This window comes from Eretmochelys imbricata, chromosome 15 (genome assembly GCF_965152235.1).
Source record: "Eretmochelys imbricata isolate rEreImb1 chromosome 15, rEreImb1.hap1, whole genome shotgun sequence".
NCBI lineage: Eukaryota > Metazoa > Chordata > Testudines > Cheloniidae > Eretmochelys > Eretmochelys imbricata.
The window spans coordinates 8,435,997-8,453,321 of NC_135586.1; the positions used below are offsets into that span (position 1 = coordinate 8,435,997).

At 44.9% G+C, this 17,325-nt stretch overlaps 1 protein-coding gene across 3 annotated transcripts in view; it reads left to right on the forward strand.

The window, feature by feature from the left end:
* The first annotated feature begins 27 nt into the window (after window positions 1-27).
* RNFT2 (ring finger protein, transmembrane 2) overlaps window positions 28-17,325 on the forward strand; it is a 40,346-nt gene continuing 23,048 nt past the window's right edge. Inside the window, exons 1-8 of one of the 3 annotated variants that reach the window (XM_077834931.1) lie at window positions 28-73; window positions 2,480-2,558; window positions 3,007-3,307; window positions 3,436-3,494; window positions 7,247-7,725; window positions 8,735-8,811; window positions 10,367-10,467; window positions 13,747-13,900. In XM_077834931.1, coding sequence (XP_077691057.1) covers window positions 3,448-3,494; window positions 7,247-7,725; window positions 8,735-8,811; window positions 10,367-10,467; window positions 13,747-13,900 — 858 coding nt within the window. In that variant the 5' untranslated portion in view covers window positions 28-73; window positions 2,480-2,558; window positions 3,007-3,307; window positions 3,436-3,447. Of the gene's footprint in view, window positions 74-2,479; window positions 2,559-3,006; window positions 3,495-7,246; window positions 7,726-8,734; window positions 8,812-10,366; window positions 10,468-13,746; window positions 13,901-17,325 lie in introns of all 3 variants that reach the window. The other 2 variants (XM_077834929.1, XM_077834930.1) reach the window with 2 other exon arrangements.

Genomic DNA, 17,325 nt, shown 5'->3' on the forward strand with positions numbered 1-17,325 from the left:
GTGGGTGGCTTTGTTTCTCCCCGTTGGCTTGGCAGGTTTGGGCGATGGAGCTTGTGATTGCTGGATTGTGAGGGTAGGTGAAGGGGCTCGGTGCTGTCTGTCCTCCTGTCTAGCGTGGTGTGTTTTTCGAGAGTGAAATCCTGCATTTTAAAAGGGTGGGATGGTGACTCTGTGGTATCCGTGTTTATTGTGCTGCTGCGTTCAAAGAAGGGGGAGATTCCTCTCCTTCCCTACCCAACCCCCCCCTCCCCCCCCGCAATTGTTTAGCCACCTCCTTCATCACAAGTTTCGTTTGTCAAATCTCGTAATAGCTGGGGAAGCCTGAGCGCAGCCAGAGAAAATAGTCGGTCATCAGATCAAACACTCTGCAGCCTTACCCTTGTTAGGTTAGCTTCAAATTGCAGCGTATTGTGAGGCATCGGGACAGGCCTGCCCTGTTGTGTGTGTGCATAATAAACAGACAAGAAGGTTTGCATGTCTGCTTTTTATTCTGTGTTTGTACAGCACCTAGCACAATGGTGCCTTAGTCCTTGACTGGGGCTTCTAGTTAGTACTGAAATACAAATAATAAAAATAAAAACAATTTATTTTGCAAATATGACCCCTTAGAGCATGCTGTTCTTATACCTAATTAGTATGGTACTCTTTGCCTGTGATGTGAACATTGGAATACTGTGCAATCTTTGACTATCCGAAGTCCTCTGTTAGCAAGAAGTATGTAGCCTGATTTGTTTTTTCCTGGTATAAATGCTAGTGTGCATATGGCACAGCAGGTGCAAAATTACCATATGTCACAACAGGATGTGGAACTGCCAAATCCAGACACAACTCAATCATTCAGTGTTTAAGTTAGGTATCTTTTGAGATGGTATCTACCCCAATGGTATCTGGCCTTCGGTTTGTAGCACTGGGTACAAGGCCAAAGATCAGCTGTCCTATTGGATCCCGAGTTAGTCTTGGTTCCTAACACTTTGCGGTTCTCTTTACTGCCCCCACTATGGCTGATGCCTAAAAGGACGTCCCTCTGCAAAGGACCATGCTTGCCTTTGGTAGGGGAAAACATTTGCAAAGACAAATTGATGGATAGTCACCCTATAGCACAAGCTAGTGGTGCCCCAACAGACTGAGCTCAGGGCTGGGAGAGGGGTCAGGAACTCCCGAGTTCTCACACTGACTTCTGCTCTCATCCTGCGATCAGACCTGCATGGGCAGATCTCTGCTATAACATGGAGCCCTGTGGCTGTGCATAGGCACAGGAATCTGCTTGCATGGATCAGATTGAGGCCTTGGGCAAGTCACTTAACCACTCTCTGTCTCACTCCATTTGTAAAAGGGGGGTAATATTGTGTATGTAGCTTGCAGGGGTGTTGTGAGAATGGGTTAACATTTACACAGCATCGGGGGGGAGAAAAGGTAAATTATTGTTAAAATGCTAAGTACTGTCACCATGATTGCAGCTTCAATTTTATTTGCGGGGAGGGGGCAGGGTATCTTTTATAATATATTCTGAACCCTAAAACACAACCTTGGATTCAAAAATGTATATAAACAAAGGGCTGCCATGAGTTACAAAGAAGATGTTTGTAATCAGAACAGTCCTTGTGGTTTAGAGAGTCACCAAAGCTCCTGAATGGAATTACTTTCTTGAAGCTCACGAGTCTGTCAGCCCATCTGTGTACTCTCTGTATAATGTAGTTTCAGCCATATTAGTAGGCAATTTGTGGTTTTCCCAACTCTCTCTCTCTCTCTAATTATGAAAATATTCAGTAAAAGAATGTCAGATGGAATGGCTGTTTGAAATGCTGAGATCCTCTTCTTGCTATTGACTCTTATCCAGCCCTTCATCCTTCTGAGGTATAGGACAAAGACATGCACAGTAAACTGTAATCTTCAGGATCAGGCTTTACAAACCAAGGTCCTCTCTAGGTTTTGTAGATATCAAAATCCTTTGGTACTCTTTAATAGTACAGGCATCTGCTTGTGTATTCTAGCCAAAATATCCTTCTCTCCTCATTGGTTTGTCACTTAGCTCCACCTTTGAGCTGGCTGCATTTCAGCCTTGAGATGTATATGGGGGGGGGGGGGAGTGGGGGAATATGTGTATCTTTATGTGTATATATATAATCTTGTGAAATGCTTTGGGAGGAAAGGTTCTATGTAAAATATTTATTTTGACCCTGCTCCTGCATCTTACAATATGCAGATGGACTCCTTTGCCTGCACCTAGCCCCACTGACTTCCCTATATGTGCATCCGTCGGCTCACGTGTTGTAAGTTGGAGGACCAGGATTTTTTAATGTAATGGATAAAGTCTGTATTTGATACAATTTGCATGGCCTTTTGCTTCTTGGCCAAAGAAATGTTTATTCTGTTTCCATGTGTGGCCTTAGGAATAAAGAATGAGGGATGAGGAATATGGCAACAAAGGCAAAATGAGCAGAAAAAATTTTGAAGTTAAATCTTTTTTTTTCTTCTATAGCTTCCCACGAAGTATAGGCTACACGTCAAGCAAGCTTAGGATATTTGAGGGAGAGTTGGGAAATATCACCAGAATAAAGGTATGTCTTTACTAGGGTGGATTGAGTTAAATCAAAGAGATTTAAGTCAACAAGCAGAATGATTATTTAAGAAAAATAGTTTCATGGACTCCAAATTGCTGCCTGAAAGAGAATAAAAAATAAATAAAACCTCATCCCAATTCTGTGAAAGGCTACTATAGCCAAGGGTCTAAGGTTATTATAATCTCTGTGCTTATCTTCTCCTACGCCAGACCCTAGTTTATTAAATAACTTGACAGTGCCCAAAAGAAGATCTGATCTTTCATATATGCACATATTTAAGGGAAGCCTGGAAAGTTTGCTAGTTTGAATTATGTGATTTACCAGGGATGCACTATGTAGCAAAAAATAAAACTGTGTTGTCCTGATATGACTGCATTTTTCATAAAATATTACTTCTTTCCCCCCTCTCCTGTTGTGCTTTACATTGCCCTGAAAACTCCTTCAGAAGAAGAGGAGGAAAAGATCTTATTCCTAGACAGAAAACAGCCAATTTGTATGTCACATCTAGGGTTACTGTCGGTTGTCCTGGAGTCCCTTCTCAGGTCATCTCATCGTAGGATTCTAAAGTCCCTGTGACTTTCAACTTTGTTAATGGTGCTATAGAATGTGATCTGGCTCCTTCCTGCCCCGACTGGAGAGCTGTTTCTGTGCGCTACCGAATGTCAGCGGAATACCTTTCAAGAGTTGTTTTTTGCTAGTGTGCCAAAAAAACTGATACACTCCTGAACCACTGTTCAGAGAAGCAGGTGATTTTTGCTAACCATGTCACTGGGTGAATGGGTGTCACAGCTCTCTGACCCTCTGGGCCTTTGTTACTAGTCCCGCTGGGGATTGCTGATCTGCAACGTTAATGTTGAGTGTGCTGTGTTTCAAGGTGTTAAGGAAAATGCAGAGACGGCACAGCAGCAACACTGATAGCCTTCCTCCGGAAAGGTAAGTCTTCTTTCCTCTCATGTTTCTTCCACATTCCTCTCCAATAGGCAATATTCTGATTAATTTGTTTGGTGTATCTCATACCTTTTTAGAAGGTAAAAGCTTCAGGGTTAACGGAAAATATTCCTTCTTTATCTATAACATGGCAAAGCTTGCTGATGCATTGGGAGGTAGTTGATGTTTCATAGAAAAGTGAAACCATTTGTCGTGACCCGGTGCAGAATATCGGATCAGATGACCCTGTGGGCCAATCCACTATTGCAAATCCTACGCCATGGTTCCTACAGTTTGTTTATTAAAGAGACATGGTCAACATAGTTTAGGCCCAACATTTAGTTTTGTATATATACAGTTAAACATTTTTCAAATTCGGCCTAGCTCAAACTCCTGATAACCAAATTTCAGATAAACCAGAGTTATGTCCATCAAGATTTTACTGACTGAGGCTCTACTTTTGTGGAAGTTCTAAACTCCATAAAAGAACTTTAGGCTATTGTCCTGTGGGGATCCTAAGTGCTGAAGATTTGGAAGTGAATTCTGCAGGATTGGAAGTCCTCTGCAGCTATGTTCTTGAAATGTTCTTGTGGAACTCCTTCAGAACTTACCTGCAACTCCTTGGAGCTTAGGTGCTTCAGTAGACTGAAACTCCCGGTTAGCACAACCCCAAATTTTATGAAGATTTTGGATGGTCCCTGAGACCTTCTTTAAACCAGGGTTTATCCCTTTGTACATGGTTAGATAAAGGTATGCCTCCTCTATTTTTAATCTTTTTTTATATCTTCAGTGAACACAGGTTTATTGTGGTGGTGGTTTTCAATGTTAAATTTTTCTTGAGCTAGTGCATAAGAATGGGGAAATGAAATTAATCAGAAACAAAAGTGAAACTAACCAGTCTCATTTTTCTGTGAAGTTGAGGGAAATGTCTGTGAAGTGAAATGTGAAGCAAAAGATCCTGACCACTTATGGAATACTTAATGATCATAATACTTTTCACAAGAGCAGGTTAAATCTGGTCTCCTGGTCAAATTCTGACAGGAGAGTAACTTTTCTTTTAGAAATACATGGCCTGTCTCTTCTGCACTGTTAAATTATTTTCATGTTCTTGGCCAACCTCTAGTTTTGTCACCTCACACTTCCCATGATCCTACCTGGCATATAGTCTGGTGTGTGGGCTGAGCACTGGAACAGAGGTTTTGGGAGCTGAGTGGTTACTAGGATGTTGCATGGACCTTCTGACATGAGGTGAGGCTTGCCCCCAGTCAGTAAAAAATGTGTAAAGCACTTTGGGATTGATTAGCATGAAAGGTGCTGTACAAATTCAGGATTTGTATCATTATCAAATACAAAAATTAAGCAATGTAAAGTAAACTGGACTTTAAAAACTTTCATTTTTAATACAATCAAATATTTTCACTAACTTTCACTAACTAATGGGCAAGGGTTATTTAAATATATATATGTATATATAGAAATACTGGTCCCATTGAAGTCAGTGGCAAAGCTCCTATTGACTTCAGGAGAGCCAAGATTTCACCCATAATGTTTACCTTCACAGTATCCCTTTTTAACTAGTGGCTAGTTAACCTCTTCCCTGCTGGAGGAATAATCATGAGTCTTAATAGCATTGTTCCAAACAACATCAGTGTACTTGATTGGCATATGGAGCTGCCCCAGCTATGTTATATTGTCGATGTTTATGTTTTTGGAGATAAATACAGAATTGCTACTGGTGTCCCACCCTGATTCAAGGCATTAAGTGTGTCATCCAGTATGTATCTGGTTAATTCTGAACCATAGAAAAAGGTACAGTATCTGGTTGCTTTGAGTCTTTGCGGGTGCCTGCACAGAGACTCTGGGAGTGGGGTGTGACTATGAAAAGCCTTGTTTAGAGCTCGCTTAGTGGGAAAGTGCCCAAGAGGGAGCTGGAGCTGGTTCCAGAGCAAGATGAAAGGCAAAGCTGTGTGCCAAGTAAGAGGTCTAGGGAGCGTTATGGGCTCGGGGGGGAGAGATGGGCTACGGGAAGGTGTGGGCACTGTATGCGCCTGTGTAATCTCAGCTCGTGATCACTGTTTCTAAAATTGGAGGCTTCCAGGGATTAGGATCCGGAGAGACTGTAGCGCTGCACTGAGTGTCTATTTGTGGGTTCAACCTATTGCTGATCTTTGTATTTATTCTTTACTCTCTCTGTCAGCGTTTATAAGTGTTTACTTTGCACTGGGCATTTTCTTCGCTAGCGACTTGCTTTGGGAATTGTCTCCTCTGTCACATGGGGTCAGACCTTCCATACATTCACTGTAGAACCATGCCACTGAGCACAGACAAACAGAGCATATTTTCCTTTGACATGTGGCATTAGGATGAAATAATGAGATTCCTGAACTTCTTCTTGGAAACTCTCTGTAGGGTGGTGGGCTGTATCCCCAGCACAGGAAGGGACAAATGCTGTGCTGAAGTCTGTTTCAGACCCTTGTCTCAGGGCATAATTTATCAGTGAAACATGAAATTCATGTGCACCACCAAAACAAATGCAGGTGGATAGTCTCTTCCCTTAAATCCCCTGTTGGGTCATGTGACAGGGAAGTAGCTCTTTCTGGCTGTTCTACCCCATTGTGAAGGGGCAGACTCACCCCTGCAGCGCCTCCTGCTGGTCGTTGGGAATTAGCTCTTTTCCAGCCTGGAGCGCCCTCTGCAGGCTGGTGATCCACACAGCTCTGGCCCCCGTGTCCCTCACAGACCCTGGTGCCCCTTTCTCTGGGGTTCTGCCCCCTGGCAGTACCCCCCCACTCTGCCTCTGGGTCTCCCCAACCCACTGTTCCCACCTTGCCTCAGTCTGGGCTAGTGCCAGTCATCACCAAGCCGTTGCTCCCTGGAGCAGACTGCAGTGTAAAGGCCACTCATCATAGGCAAGGGTGTTTGGACGCACTGTCTTCCTCTGCCTTGGACTAGGCCCTACAGCCTGGGGAGTTGCCGCCTGGAGCACCCCGCTCAGCCTGCTCCTTCCCCAGCACTGCGCCACCCTCAGACCCCTGTCAGGCAGGCAGCCAGGCCCTGCTCTCTCCCAGCCTGGAGAGAGACTCCTTGGGCCTCTGGCTCACAGCCTTTTTATACAGGCCAACTGGGGCCTGATTGGGGTGTGGCCCAGCTGCGGCTGCTTCCCCAATCAGCCAGCCACAGCCCTCTCCAGAGCTGCTTTTAACCTCTTCTATTTTAGGAGTGGGGTAGCCACCCCACTACACCCATGTTGTTGTCATTTGGCTTTCCCTCCAGACAGTGCCAGGATGGCAGTTGGTCACCCTTAAATAAAGTGGGAAGAGCCTGGCAAGTGGAGCTGTTAGGTCATTTATTTGGGATGACACAGTTAATTCACTCGTGGGTAGTGTGGCCATCTCAGATTCGTACCGATAAAAAACATACACCACTGCCCACGGTGTTTTGCATACACTATGTGTTTACTGTCAAAACCATTTTAGAGATGATGTACAGTTTTGAATTGGCCGGTAACTGGGCTGTTTTTGGGAACCCTCCAACACTGATTTAAAAAGCCAGCGAGGAGCTCAGGAACTTTATGACCCATATGGGGGTGGGGGAAGCAACAGTATTTGACCAGCACCATTGAACTGCCTAACGACTCCAGCCATGCCAAGGTGAATCGAATCCAGCCTCGGTGCTCTGGAGAATCAGGAGGATGCTTTTCCCAGTGCACAGCTGGTTGTTTGATGGTTCCTGCTGTGGGGTCTCTCTCCCCATTACAGAAGCCGGAGTCAGACGGTCAGTTCTGAGACCAGCGTGGAGGAAGGTGGAGTTTTCGAAGGTTTGAAGTCCGAAACTCCCTCACCCCAGCAGCTCTTCTCGGGGCTGGCAGGCATCCCATCTGGTACCATCCCAACTACCCCATTCCAGTCAGGTTTGGTCCTGGGTTCTTCAGCAGGAGGCGGGGATGTGTTCATTCAGATGCCAGCCCCAAGGGAAGAAGGGGCCAGCCGAACAGAAGGAGCTCCATTCCACCACCGGCAGCAGCCCCATCACTATCACCATGGCCACCATCGGGGATCCTCTCTGCTGCACATGGCTAGTGGAGACCGACACGGACACGCAGAAGACAATCCTGAGGACCAGCCTGGGACTCCTGCCCCTGCCCTCTCGGAGCTGAAGGCTGTGATCTGCTGGCTCCAGAAGGGGCTTCCCTTCATCCTGATACTCCTGGCTAAAGTTTGTTTCCAGCATAAGCTTGGTAAGCAGCCAACTCGCCATTTTCATTTGGTTCCAAGGTTGAGAGAGGGTGGTTCAGCAACTGTGTCCTGCCGCAGTGACTGCTGTGTTCATCTCTGTAAGAATTCTTAGAGGTAACAAATTCAGTGGGTAAAGGGGACCTAGGCGGTCAGGGGTGAAGCTACCTGTCTTTAGGCATCTTGACCTTTCTTCCCCTTTAATGTCATTACTAGCTGTTACAGCTGAGTGAGGTCCATGTTTTATGTCCTGTCCTGCCATGTGGCAGACTCTTGTTTTGTTCCTTGTCTTGGTCTCTCTCCCTGCCCCTCTCCATTCTCACTCAGACCTCTCCAGGGGACAGATGGGATGGGAATGCTTACAGCAGCCTCTGCTGGTCAGATCTTGTGTGGTACTGAAAGTCTCAGAAGGGATTCAAATTGTGCTTGGCTGGAAGGATGGTAGCTGGGAGATGGGATCTGATGGGATCACCAGTTAAACTTTACAACTGAGATTTTCAAAGCTGCCTAAAGGATTCAGGCACCCAGTTTCCTTTAATTTGAATGGGAATTGGGCATCCAGATCCCTTAGTGGGTCACAACATAGCGTTGCCAGTGCACCTCAGTCTTGATCTGCAGAACCAGCTGCTATTCCAGTCTTCCCTCCTTCCCTAGCTCTGTTCGTGCAACTCAGGCATGCTCTGCAGTGCCTTTGCTATTGTGTTCCTGGGTCTCTCTTGAACAGAGGCTGCCATTTCTTCAGTATTGTATTAGACCGGGTGGCAGCTTGTGCTTCTGGGCATATACGCACTGGAAATGGCCATGACACATTCACGTTAATTTGGCTTGTGATCTGAACCCCGTTCTCCAGAGCTTAGCAGCCAGTGTGTTAGCATCCCCCACTATATCCAACAATTACAGGTGTGGTGTTCTGTTTGTTGCTTTAAACCTAAAACTTTGAGTATAAAATAATTTAACAATGTGAATACTGCCTCCCCAGCTCAACAGCCCTTTGATGCGTGTCTTTCCTTGCAGGGATTGCTGTGTGCATTGGTATGGCCAGCACATTTGCATATGCTAACTCAACTCTCCGAGAACAGGTCTCTTTGAAGGTGAGTATGGTATCTTGCTCTATGGTGTTCCTGAGACATTGCTCTTAATATGCAACATAATGCTGATGCCAGATCTTGTCTTGCACTTTGTGGATGAAACAATGAATGTGCACAGATTTTTTTTACATATATGAACACTCTGTTCCCTCCCTGCCCCACACAGCCTCCCTGTCTTGCTGGAAGCCTGGTATAGTGATTAGAGAATGAAAAATCAGAACTGGTTTCTATTCCTGGCCCTGTCACTGATTTGCAGTGCAACTTCAAGCAACAGCTATGTGCCCCAGTTTGCCTATATGTAACAATGGATAATAATGCCCCTTTCACCAGGATGTGGTGAGGCTTAATTCATTAATGTTTACAGAGAGCCTGTAGATTTTCAGATGAAAGATGCTATAGAAGTATTACTTATTAATATACTTGGTGTTCTGGTTACATCTTAAATAAACCAATTGGCTTCTTCAGGTATCATGTTTTATAGTCTCATTGGGATATCTCAACAGCATGGCAGTGCCAGGTTGGGGCTGCATTTTCATATAGCTGATATGTGAGTGGCATAAATATATAATTATGCACATGTGGTAATGAAATAAATGTGACAAAATGCAGACTGATGGGATAAATTGCCCAATTAGGTATTAATTATCTCTGTCTTGCACATTTGACTGCCAAACCTTACCCTGCCCATTAATACGTTAGCTTGAAGACTCAATCTAGCATTCCTCTGAACAGCTTCACAGAGCCACATTTTTACTAAATAAACCTGCCCGAAAAATTCTTTCTCATTTTCCCTCCCAAATGGGGAATTTCCTTCTCAAAATTACGCTGGTCCAAGGCTCAGAAGAGGCAACCTTCAGACCTTCACACGTGCTGAGTTTAGGATCTAATATTCTGTCATTCATTCCCATCTTCACAGGTGTAGAATTTACGCTACTGTTGGTTCTTTCATCTGTTCGGTTGTTTCTTGCTTATATCACATGCTCTGAAACCACCCTGCATCCAAACACTGTCCATTCATGCTCTATGCAGTATGTTCTAGGTATGATAATGGTCTAAAAGAGTCTAGGTAATATATTGTTTTGAAAGCTACATGTTTAGATGTGATAGGTCCAGTTATCAAATGTGTCCCCTGATAAGGCCATCTAGATCCTGCTTATGGAAGCTCAGACCTATGGTACAGCATATCTGCTCCTACTTATCAAGCTGAGTGTAAGCATGTAGGATTTGGATGTCCTGTTGAGGCACCCACCTTTGAAAACTGGGTTATGTGGGTCTGACTCTCCCTTTCTGCCAGTGTAATTCCCTTGATTTCAATGGAGTAACTGTGCTTGATAAAGTAAACGAGAGCAGATTCTGGTCCTGTTTATCTATGTCTGTACCTTGCTGCCTATTTTTATGTCTCACTCCCATGTAAATAACTAATTACTGAATGCTCAGAAGTGTGTGTTTGTCCCCTGGGTTGGTCTCACATTTTTCAGCAGTTAAAGGCTTTGTGCACAATATGCATGTTCCCTTTAGACTTTTGAATATGTCTTGTCTGCCTCTTGTTTGTGTTCAGGAGAAGAGGTCGGTGCTGATTGTCTTCTGGATCCTGGCCTTCCTCCTGGGGAATACCTTATACTTGCTTTACACTTTCAGCTCCCAGCAGCTATACAACAGGTGGGCATGTGGTAACTCCTGCCTGGTGGAAACAGGCAGTAATTGCCAGGGTGGAACAGAGGGTGCCCACCTTCTCTCACACTTTTGTGAGATGAAAGTGTAGTTCCATGGAATCTGCCATCTCTGCTACGGTAAATGGAGGGAAAGCATGCGGGTCACTTTTTGCCCATGGAAGCTGGGATTTTCTATCATGGTGTAATTGAGATATAAAGAGCCTGAGTGCTGGAACCAGATGATAATACTGACATTCATTTTCCCTTCCCAAAATGGCTTCTTTCCATTGCTATGTATCAGGCTTTTACTCTGTTACTAAAGATGGACTTGAGTAGTAACATTTAGATTTGGATCCAGAGCCAAATGTTCCCAGCATTTGGGGGTGTTTGGATCTGGTGCAAATAGGGGCCAGTCTCCAAATTTAGTTATGGAGCTCAACTTTTCCGAAGCTGAGGGTTTTGGTTGGGGTCAATCTCTTGTTACAGTGACAAAGGAAGAATTAAATGCTAAAAATAGGAGAAGCTATTGGAGTTAGGCTAAGCAAGTGTAACTAGGATAAATGGGGTGAAATGATGCAAGGGCAAATTTAGGCCAAACGTTAAGAAAATTGGTCTGAAAGTGAGATCTGTACCCCTGTGGAATAATTTCCCAAGGGAAGTTTTGGGAGTCCCACTGACAGTGTTGATTGAGACTTGGAACTGTATATATTAAAGAAATCATTGGATTATGCATTGTATTGAACAGTCTTGCATCAGATGAGCAACAATAGCTTAGATGACATCACAGGTAGAGTGTTTCTATTTTTAATTGTGATAAGGCAGCGGTAATAGAATCATCTCTTCCCTGGAAAAAATGAACATTGACTGGTAGAACGTTTGTACGCTCAGAACCATGGCACCCATCTGAATTTGCTTTATTAAACCAAATTTGTCATTAGCAGTTATTAGAAATACCTGTGTCTTTAACTGTTGCTTGGAGAAAAATGAGTTTCATTTGACCCCGACACTCTGAATTATTTTATTTAAAAAAAATATGACTCTTATCTGGGATTCTGCCTGGGTGTTTGGAGTGAAGGGGCTGCTGTAGTATGAATCAGACTGGAAGCAGACGAGTGAAGGGACATGGTAGGGAAAGTTGCAGTTCAGAGGCTCTGGAGGGAAGGATTGGGTCAGAGTGGAACAGGAGAAACAGGTTGAGAGAATGTGCTGGAAAGGCTGCCATAGTGGGCAGCTGGGAAACAGAAGGCAGCAAGGAGGCTGCTGGGAGGCTCTGAGCAGCAGCGGGGGTGAGATGGGGGTGTGGGGGATCTGATGAGGATGATGATTGGGGTATGGGGGAGCTGGAAGGTGAGATGGAGGTGTGTGGGAGCTGATGAGGCCAGGCAGATTTGGAAAGGAACAGCAGAGGTGGGCTGGGAGAGGGGCAGGTTAGTTCAAAGAGTTTCAGCAAAACAGGAATATTGTGCCCCTTTCTTTGGGGAGTGGTGTGTTGATGTGAAAGGGTTAAATATATTGAAAAGGCTGACAAAGAGTTCCACACCAAGGCCTGATCCGCCAAGCAGCCCCATGCAGAGTCCCCTGGACTTCAGCAGTGCTCCGTGTGGATGGAGAGGTCTGTCTATGTGGAGACCCTGGCAGCACTGGGGCCCGGAGTCCTGCACAGGCTTGTGAGGTTAGAAATTGCCATTTGCTTTTTGTTCCTTTCAGTTATTTTTCATTTCCTGATTTTGCTGCTGTTTTTGTGTATTTATTTTCCTAGCCCACAATAATATTTAAGTCTCTGATTTTGTTTCTGTTTTTAGGGTTTAATTTTACCTGTTGTGCTGTGCCAGAGTTGTGAGTATTTTAATTTCATGCTCAGGCTTTTTGTTTTGGGTTTTTCTTGTTAAGTTTTTGCTTTTCACATGAGAGAGCTTGGTGGACAGTAATAGCGACAAGAATCCCCTCGTGGCTGCTGAAGAAGGTCCTGATTTAATTGGTACCCCATGCAGTGATATCCTGAAATACTGGTACCCTAGGCTCCTCCTACCTAAGGGAGCAAATATTCAACTCAGTGTCCAGCCCCAGTTGCTGAACGGGGGGTGGCAGGAGGAGGAAAAAGAGAGGCATCTTTCTGCTGCTCTGTGAAGGCTGTTCTAGCCCATGGCTGAAGTAGACTTGCACATTCCCTAATGTGTGCCCAACGCACGTGAGGGGCTTAATCAGATCACGTGTGCCGCAGTGGATACTCTGACCCTACCGCACCCATGCCCCGCTCCTTCCTGTTCAGTGTGAGCTGCTGGGCTGAATGCCGCACATGGAGCATGTACACCTTGAACAGTCGCCTGGAATCCAGCCTTCTGTCGCTCTGCAGCAGAACCATGCTGGTTTCTGCGGCCCCAGGATCCTTTGCAGCTGCAGGGTCTGCATGCTGAGCCCTGCTGGGTCACTGCTCTCCACCTCCCATTAGTTTGTCTTTGCTGGAATCTGTGACCGAGCTTGGATTCCACTTTCTATAGGTTTGGAATACATGCGCTTCAATCGGCGATGCTGATTCACAGAGCTCAGCTCTTAGTCGGCCTCAGAAGTTTGTGAGCCACTGTCTCAGTGCAATTACCCCATGCTGAATGGCCCTGAGCGTTCTGTGTCTATTGCGATGCTGCCCTTGTCACATGCCTGCCCTGCATACCCAGCCAGCTGGGTGCTGTGGAGAATACTGTACCTGCAGTAGTTCTGCTTTTGCCAGAATGTGCTTTTGTGGGGCTTCAAGACCGGTCTACAGAGCACGGTGCTCTTGGATTGGCCTGCGCTGTTCCGACTGAGGAATGGCAACGACCCACAGCGCGGCTCTGAACTGCACTGGAGTGCATGGTTCAGAGCATTCCCCAGTGTAAAGATGGAGAGATGTAGGTGGCTTTTCCTTCAGGAATAGGATGGAGGGGGAAAACTTGGAGACCAGAGCTGCTGATATTGGGAACACCCCCCTGGAGGGAAGTTTCTTATATCGGCCTGGAGTGCAGGGGTTAACTTCCACCATAGGCTTTGTGGATGACTGTGTTCCCTTTATTGAAAATGGGCAAGTCTGAAGCCATTGACCTCAGGGGGGCTGGATAAGAGCAGGCCTGGGTCAAAGGCCCGGAGGGACTATGGGACTAACCTGCTGACCTTACTCCTGTTACACTTGCTCTTAAGAACCTGTGCTCACGTTTGGTGGAGTCCCTGGGCCCATTCTTTGTACTGGAGCTTTGATGAAGGGCAGATGATGTGCCATTCATTAATGTTTGGGTCTTGCTGTCCTGCTTTTCAGCCTGATATTTCTGAAACCCAACCTGGAGAGCCTGGATTTCTTTGACCTGATGTGGACTGTGGGGATCACGGACTTTGTGCTGAAGTATCTCACCATCTCTTTGAAATGCCTGGTCGTTGCCCTGCCTAAAATCATTCTGGCTGTCAAGTCAAAGGTAAAGGACTCCGCTTTCTTCCTGGTCCTTGTCTGATGGGAGCCACACAATGAAACTATGCCTCTGAGGTTAGATACAGATTCTGCTTGGTCCTTGCCTGGGTGTGCAAAGGCAATGGAGTCTCCATTTTCCCAAACCCTTGCATGATTTGTGCAAGGACCAGACAGATTTTCACTCCTATGTTCAAGGTAGGTTGAGGGCTGCTGGCTCCCTCCCTCCCAGAACTGCATATTGCTCCAAAAAGGGAAGGGGGGAGGTGGGGCTATAGCCAACAACAATGGGTGAGAGTAAAGCACTGCCCCTTGCTACAGGCTGTGGGCAGTTTGCACTATGTAGCCTTTTGTGAAGAACCCCCCACCCCCTTCCTCCCACTGCTGGAAAAACAGTAGATTAAAGTGATAAAAATTGCATGCTTTGCGGAAGACAAGCATCCGTATCCTTGTAACTGATAACACCTTAGATTATTAAAATGGAATTTTAAAAATCTGATTTACCATGTATGTAGCAGAACTGGTCACAATTTTTCAAATATCAACATTTTGATGAAAATGTGATGTTAGGGAAGAAAACATCCTGGAAAGTTTTGGTAAAATTTTTGCACCATTTTTCCTGGGTTATTTTTCTGACTGACTGTAGAACTGATAGAAACTTCTCTGTTATATATACTTATTAATTGATACAATCTCTCTCCCTTCCCTCACCATTCTTGTTTTTTACCCTGAATTCTATCATCACTCATTGTGTACAATGAAACTAAACAGGCCAGTGTCACTTCATGTTTAGAATCCATTTCATTTTATGGACTTGGTTTCCTGATGTGCATGCGGAATCTCAGTGCTCTTGCATTTGAGTTCTTATGGCAGGTGAATGTTTGTTTAAAAAAAGTAGTTTCTAATTTTGGGCACTGAACCTGAGATCTCTGCCCCCTCCCCCCCCCCGGGGGGGCCGGTGGGGGCTGATCTTCAGAGATGCTGGTATTCTTCCTTCTGAGCCAGTACTTATCCAATCCCCCAGCATGTTTAGGGTACATTATGCTGCTGTGATTCTTGGATGAGATGTGAAACTCTGGTTCTGAGCTCTTGTGTTCACTGCAGACCTGTAACACTCTTTTTATTTTATAGTTTTACAAAAATAGATGTGTTAACCCCAGTGTTGTGGGAACATTCCAGCTTAAATAATTACTTTATATCACCCTAAACGTTTGTCTGCACACAGGTTAAAGCAGCACAACACCTCCTTCCTGTGTGGATGCAGTTATGTGGGTCTGAAGGTGACTTATATGGGTATAGCTTATTCTTGTAAGGGAAGGGGGAAAGCTATATTGGCACCTTTGCACCCAAAGCAGGCGCAGTACCCATTTAACTATTTCAGTAGAAAATTGCATCCCTAACTGAACCTATTCCATCGATACTGAAACTGTGTGTAGACTAGGTCTCAGTGTATGATGGTTTTTCACTTCCTGTCCTAAATAGTTGTGTAAAGTTCCTGTTCACTATTAGAGCTGTCATGTTCTCTTTGCCCCCACCCCCAACCCGTCACCAGTGATGGATGTGGTAAGTAGAGCTTGTGGATCAGTTAAATTTTGTAAGGAGACACTTTGGTGGCCTTTGGAATGAAAGACACTATATAAATGCAAGATATTACTATCATTATCCCTCACTGAAAGTCTCAGGCAAAGCACTTAAAGGGAATTTTTAAAGCAGGAATAGTTATGCTTACAAATAAGATGGGTGGCAGGGGAGTTGAGCTGTTTGTTCCTGTGCACCAGGGGTACTTGAGATGGTTATTAATTTATCTCTGGCGATTGTCCAGTTCTTTTTTTTTTCTATTATTGTTATTATTTTATTTTGGGAGATTAATGTGCTGGGTCAGAGCATAATCCAGCTTGCAAAAAAAGTGATGTGAATAGTCATCCCAAGATAAATTGCTGCACTGGAAAAGGTTCACAGCCTTTGCTTGCTAGTCTGAGAGCTATCCCAAGTACTCATTAATCCTTGTCCGGGGAGAAGAAAGAGACTGGGTCTTTATTTGCAGCTACAGTGGGAGGCTGGTAAGATCACATCTGTCAAGGGCCTATAATGGCTTGCAGCACAGATGCTTCATTTTTAATACCTTTTTCTGCACAGTGATATTTCTCCAATTTTTTTTCGTCCATTTTTGTCTTGAGATGTTGTTGATGGTTTCTCTGTCCCTTGACATCTGAGGCTCTGTTGCTATCACTTAATCATGGGTTTGTGCACACACACACACACTGTTCTCTCTGCATCCGTCAAACCATTTGGGGCTGTGATCTGTTCTGATCTCGAAAACAAAGCAGGATCAGACCTGAATGGGAGAGCTCGAAGAAAAACCCAGCACACTACAGGAAGTGCTGTTAGTGATGGAGTCGAGCAGGTTTTGCTGAGATGATGCCCCAGCTTAGTTTTAGGGTGCATTGAGATGCTGGAAGCCCCACTGGCAGAGGAGAACCCAAGCTCTCGTCCACTTAAGAGTATTGAAGATCCTAAGGTTTCAGAGTAACAGCCTTGTTAGTCTGTATTCGCAAAAAGAAAAGGAGTACTTGTGGCACCTTAGAGACTAACCAATTTATTTGAGCATAAGCTTTCGTGAGCTACAGCTCACTTCATCGGATGCATACTATGGAAACTGCAGAAGACGTTATATACACAGAGACCATGAAACAATACCTTAATAATATTAAAATATTATTAAAATAATAATTGTAGCTCACAAAAGCTTATGCTCAAATAAATTGGTTAGTCTCTAAGGTGCCACAAGTCCTCCTTTTCTTTTTGAAGATCCTAAGATGCATCAACCTGGGGGTATGTCTACACTGCAGCTGGAAGCATGCCTCCCAGCCTGGGTAGAGAGCTCAAGCAAAGCTTGTATGTCTAGCACACTAAAAATGGATGTTGCAGCACAGGCTGCCTGCCTGAATACAAGCCCGTCCATAGAATCATAGAATCATAGAATATCAGGGTTGGAAGGGACCTCAGGAGGTCATCTAGTCCAACCCCCTGCTCAAAAGCAGGACCAATCCCCAATTAAATCATCCCAGCCAGGGCTTTGTCAAGCCTGACCTTAAAAACTTCTAAGGAAGGAGATTCCACCACCTCCCTAGGCAACGCATTCCAGTGTTTCACCACCCTCCTAGTGAAAAAGTTTTTCCTAATATCCAACCTAAACCTCCCCCACTGCAAATTGAGACCATTACTCCTTGTCCTGTCCTCTTCTACCACTGAGAATAGTCTAGAACCATCCTCTCTGGAACCACCTCTCAGGTAGTTGAAAGCAGCTATCAAATCCCCCCTCATTCTTCTCTTCTGCAGACTAAACAATCCCAGTTCCCTCAGCCTCTCCTCATAAGTCATGTGTTCCAGGTCCCTAATCATTTTTGTTGCCCTTCGCTGGACTCTCTCCAATTT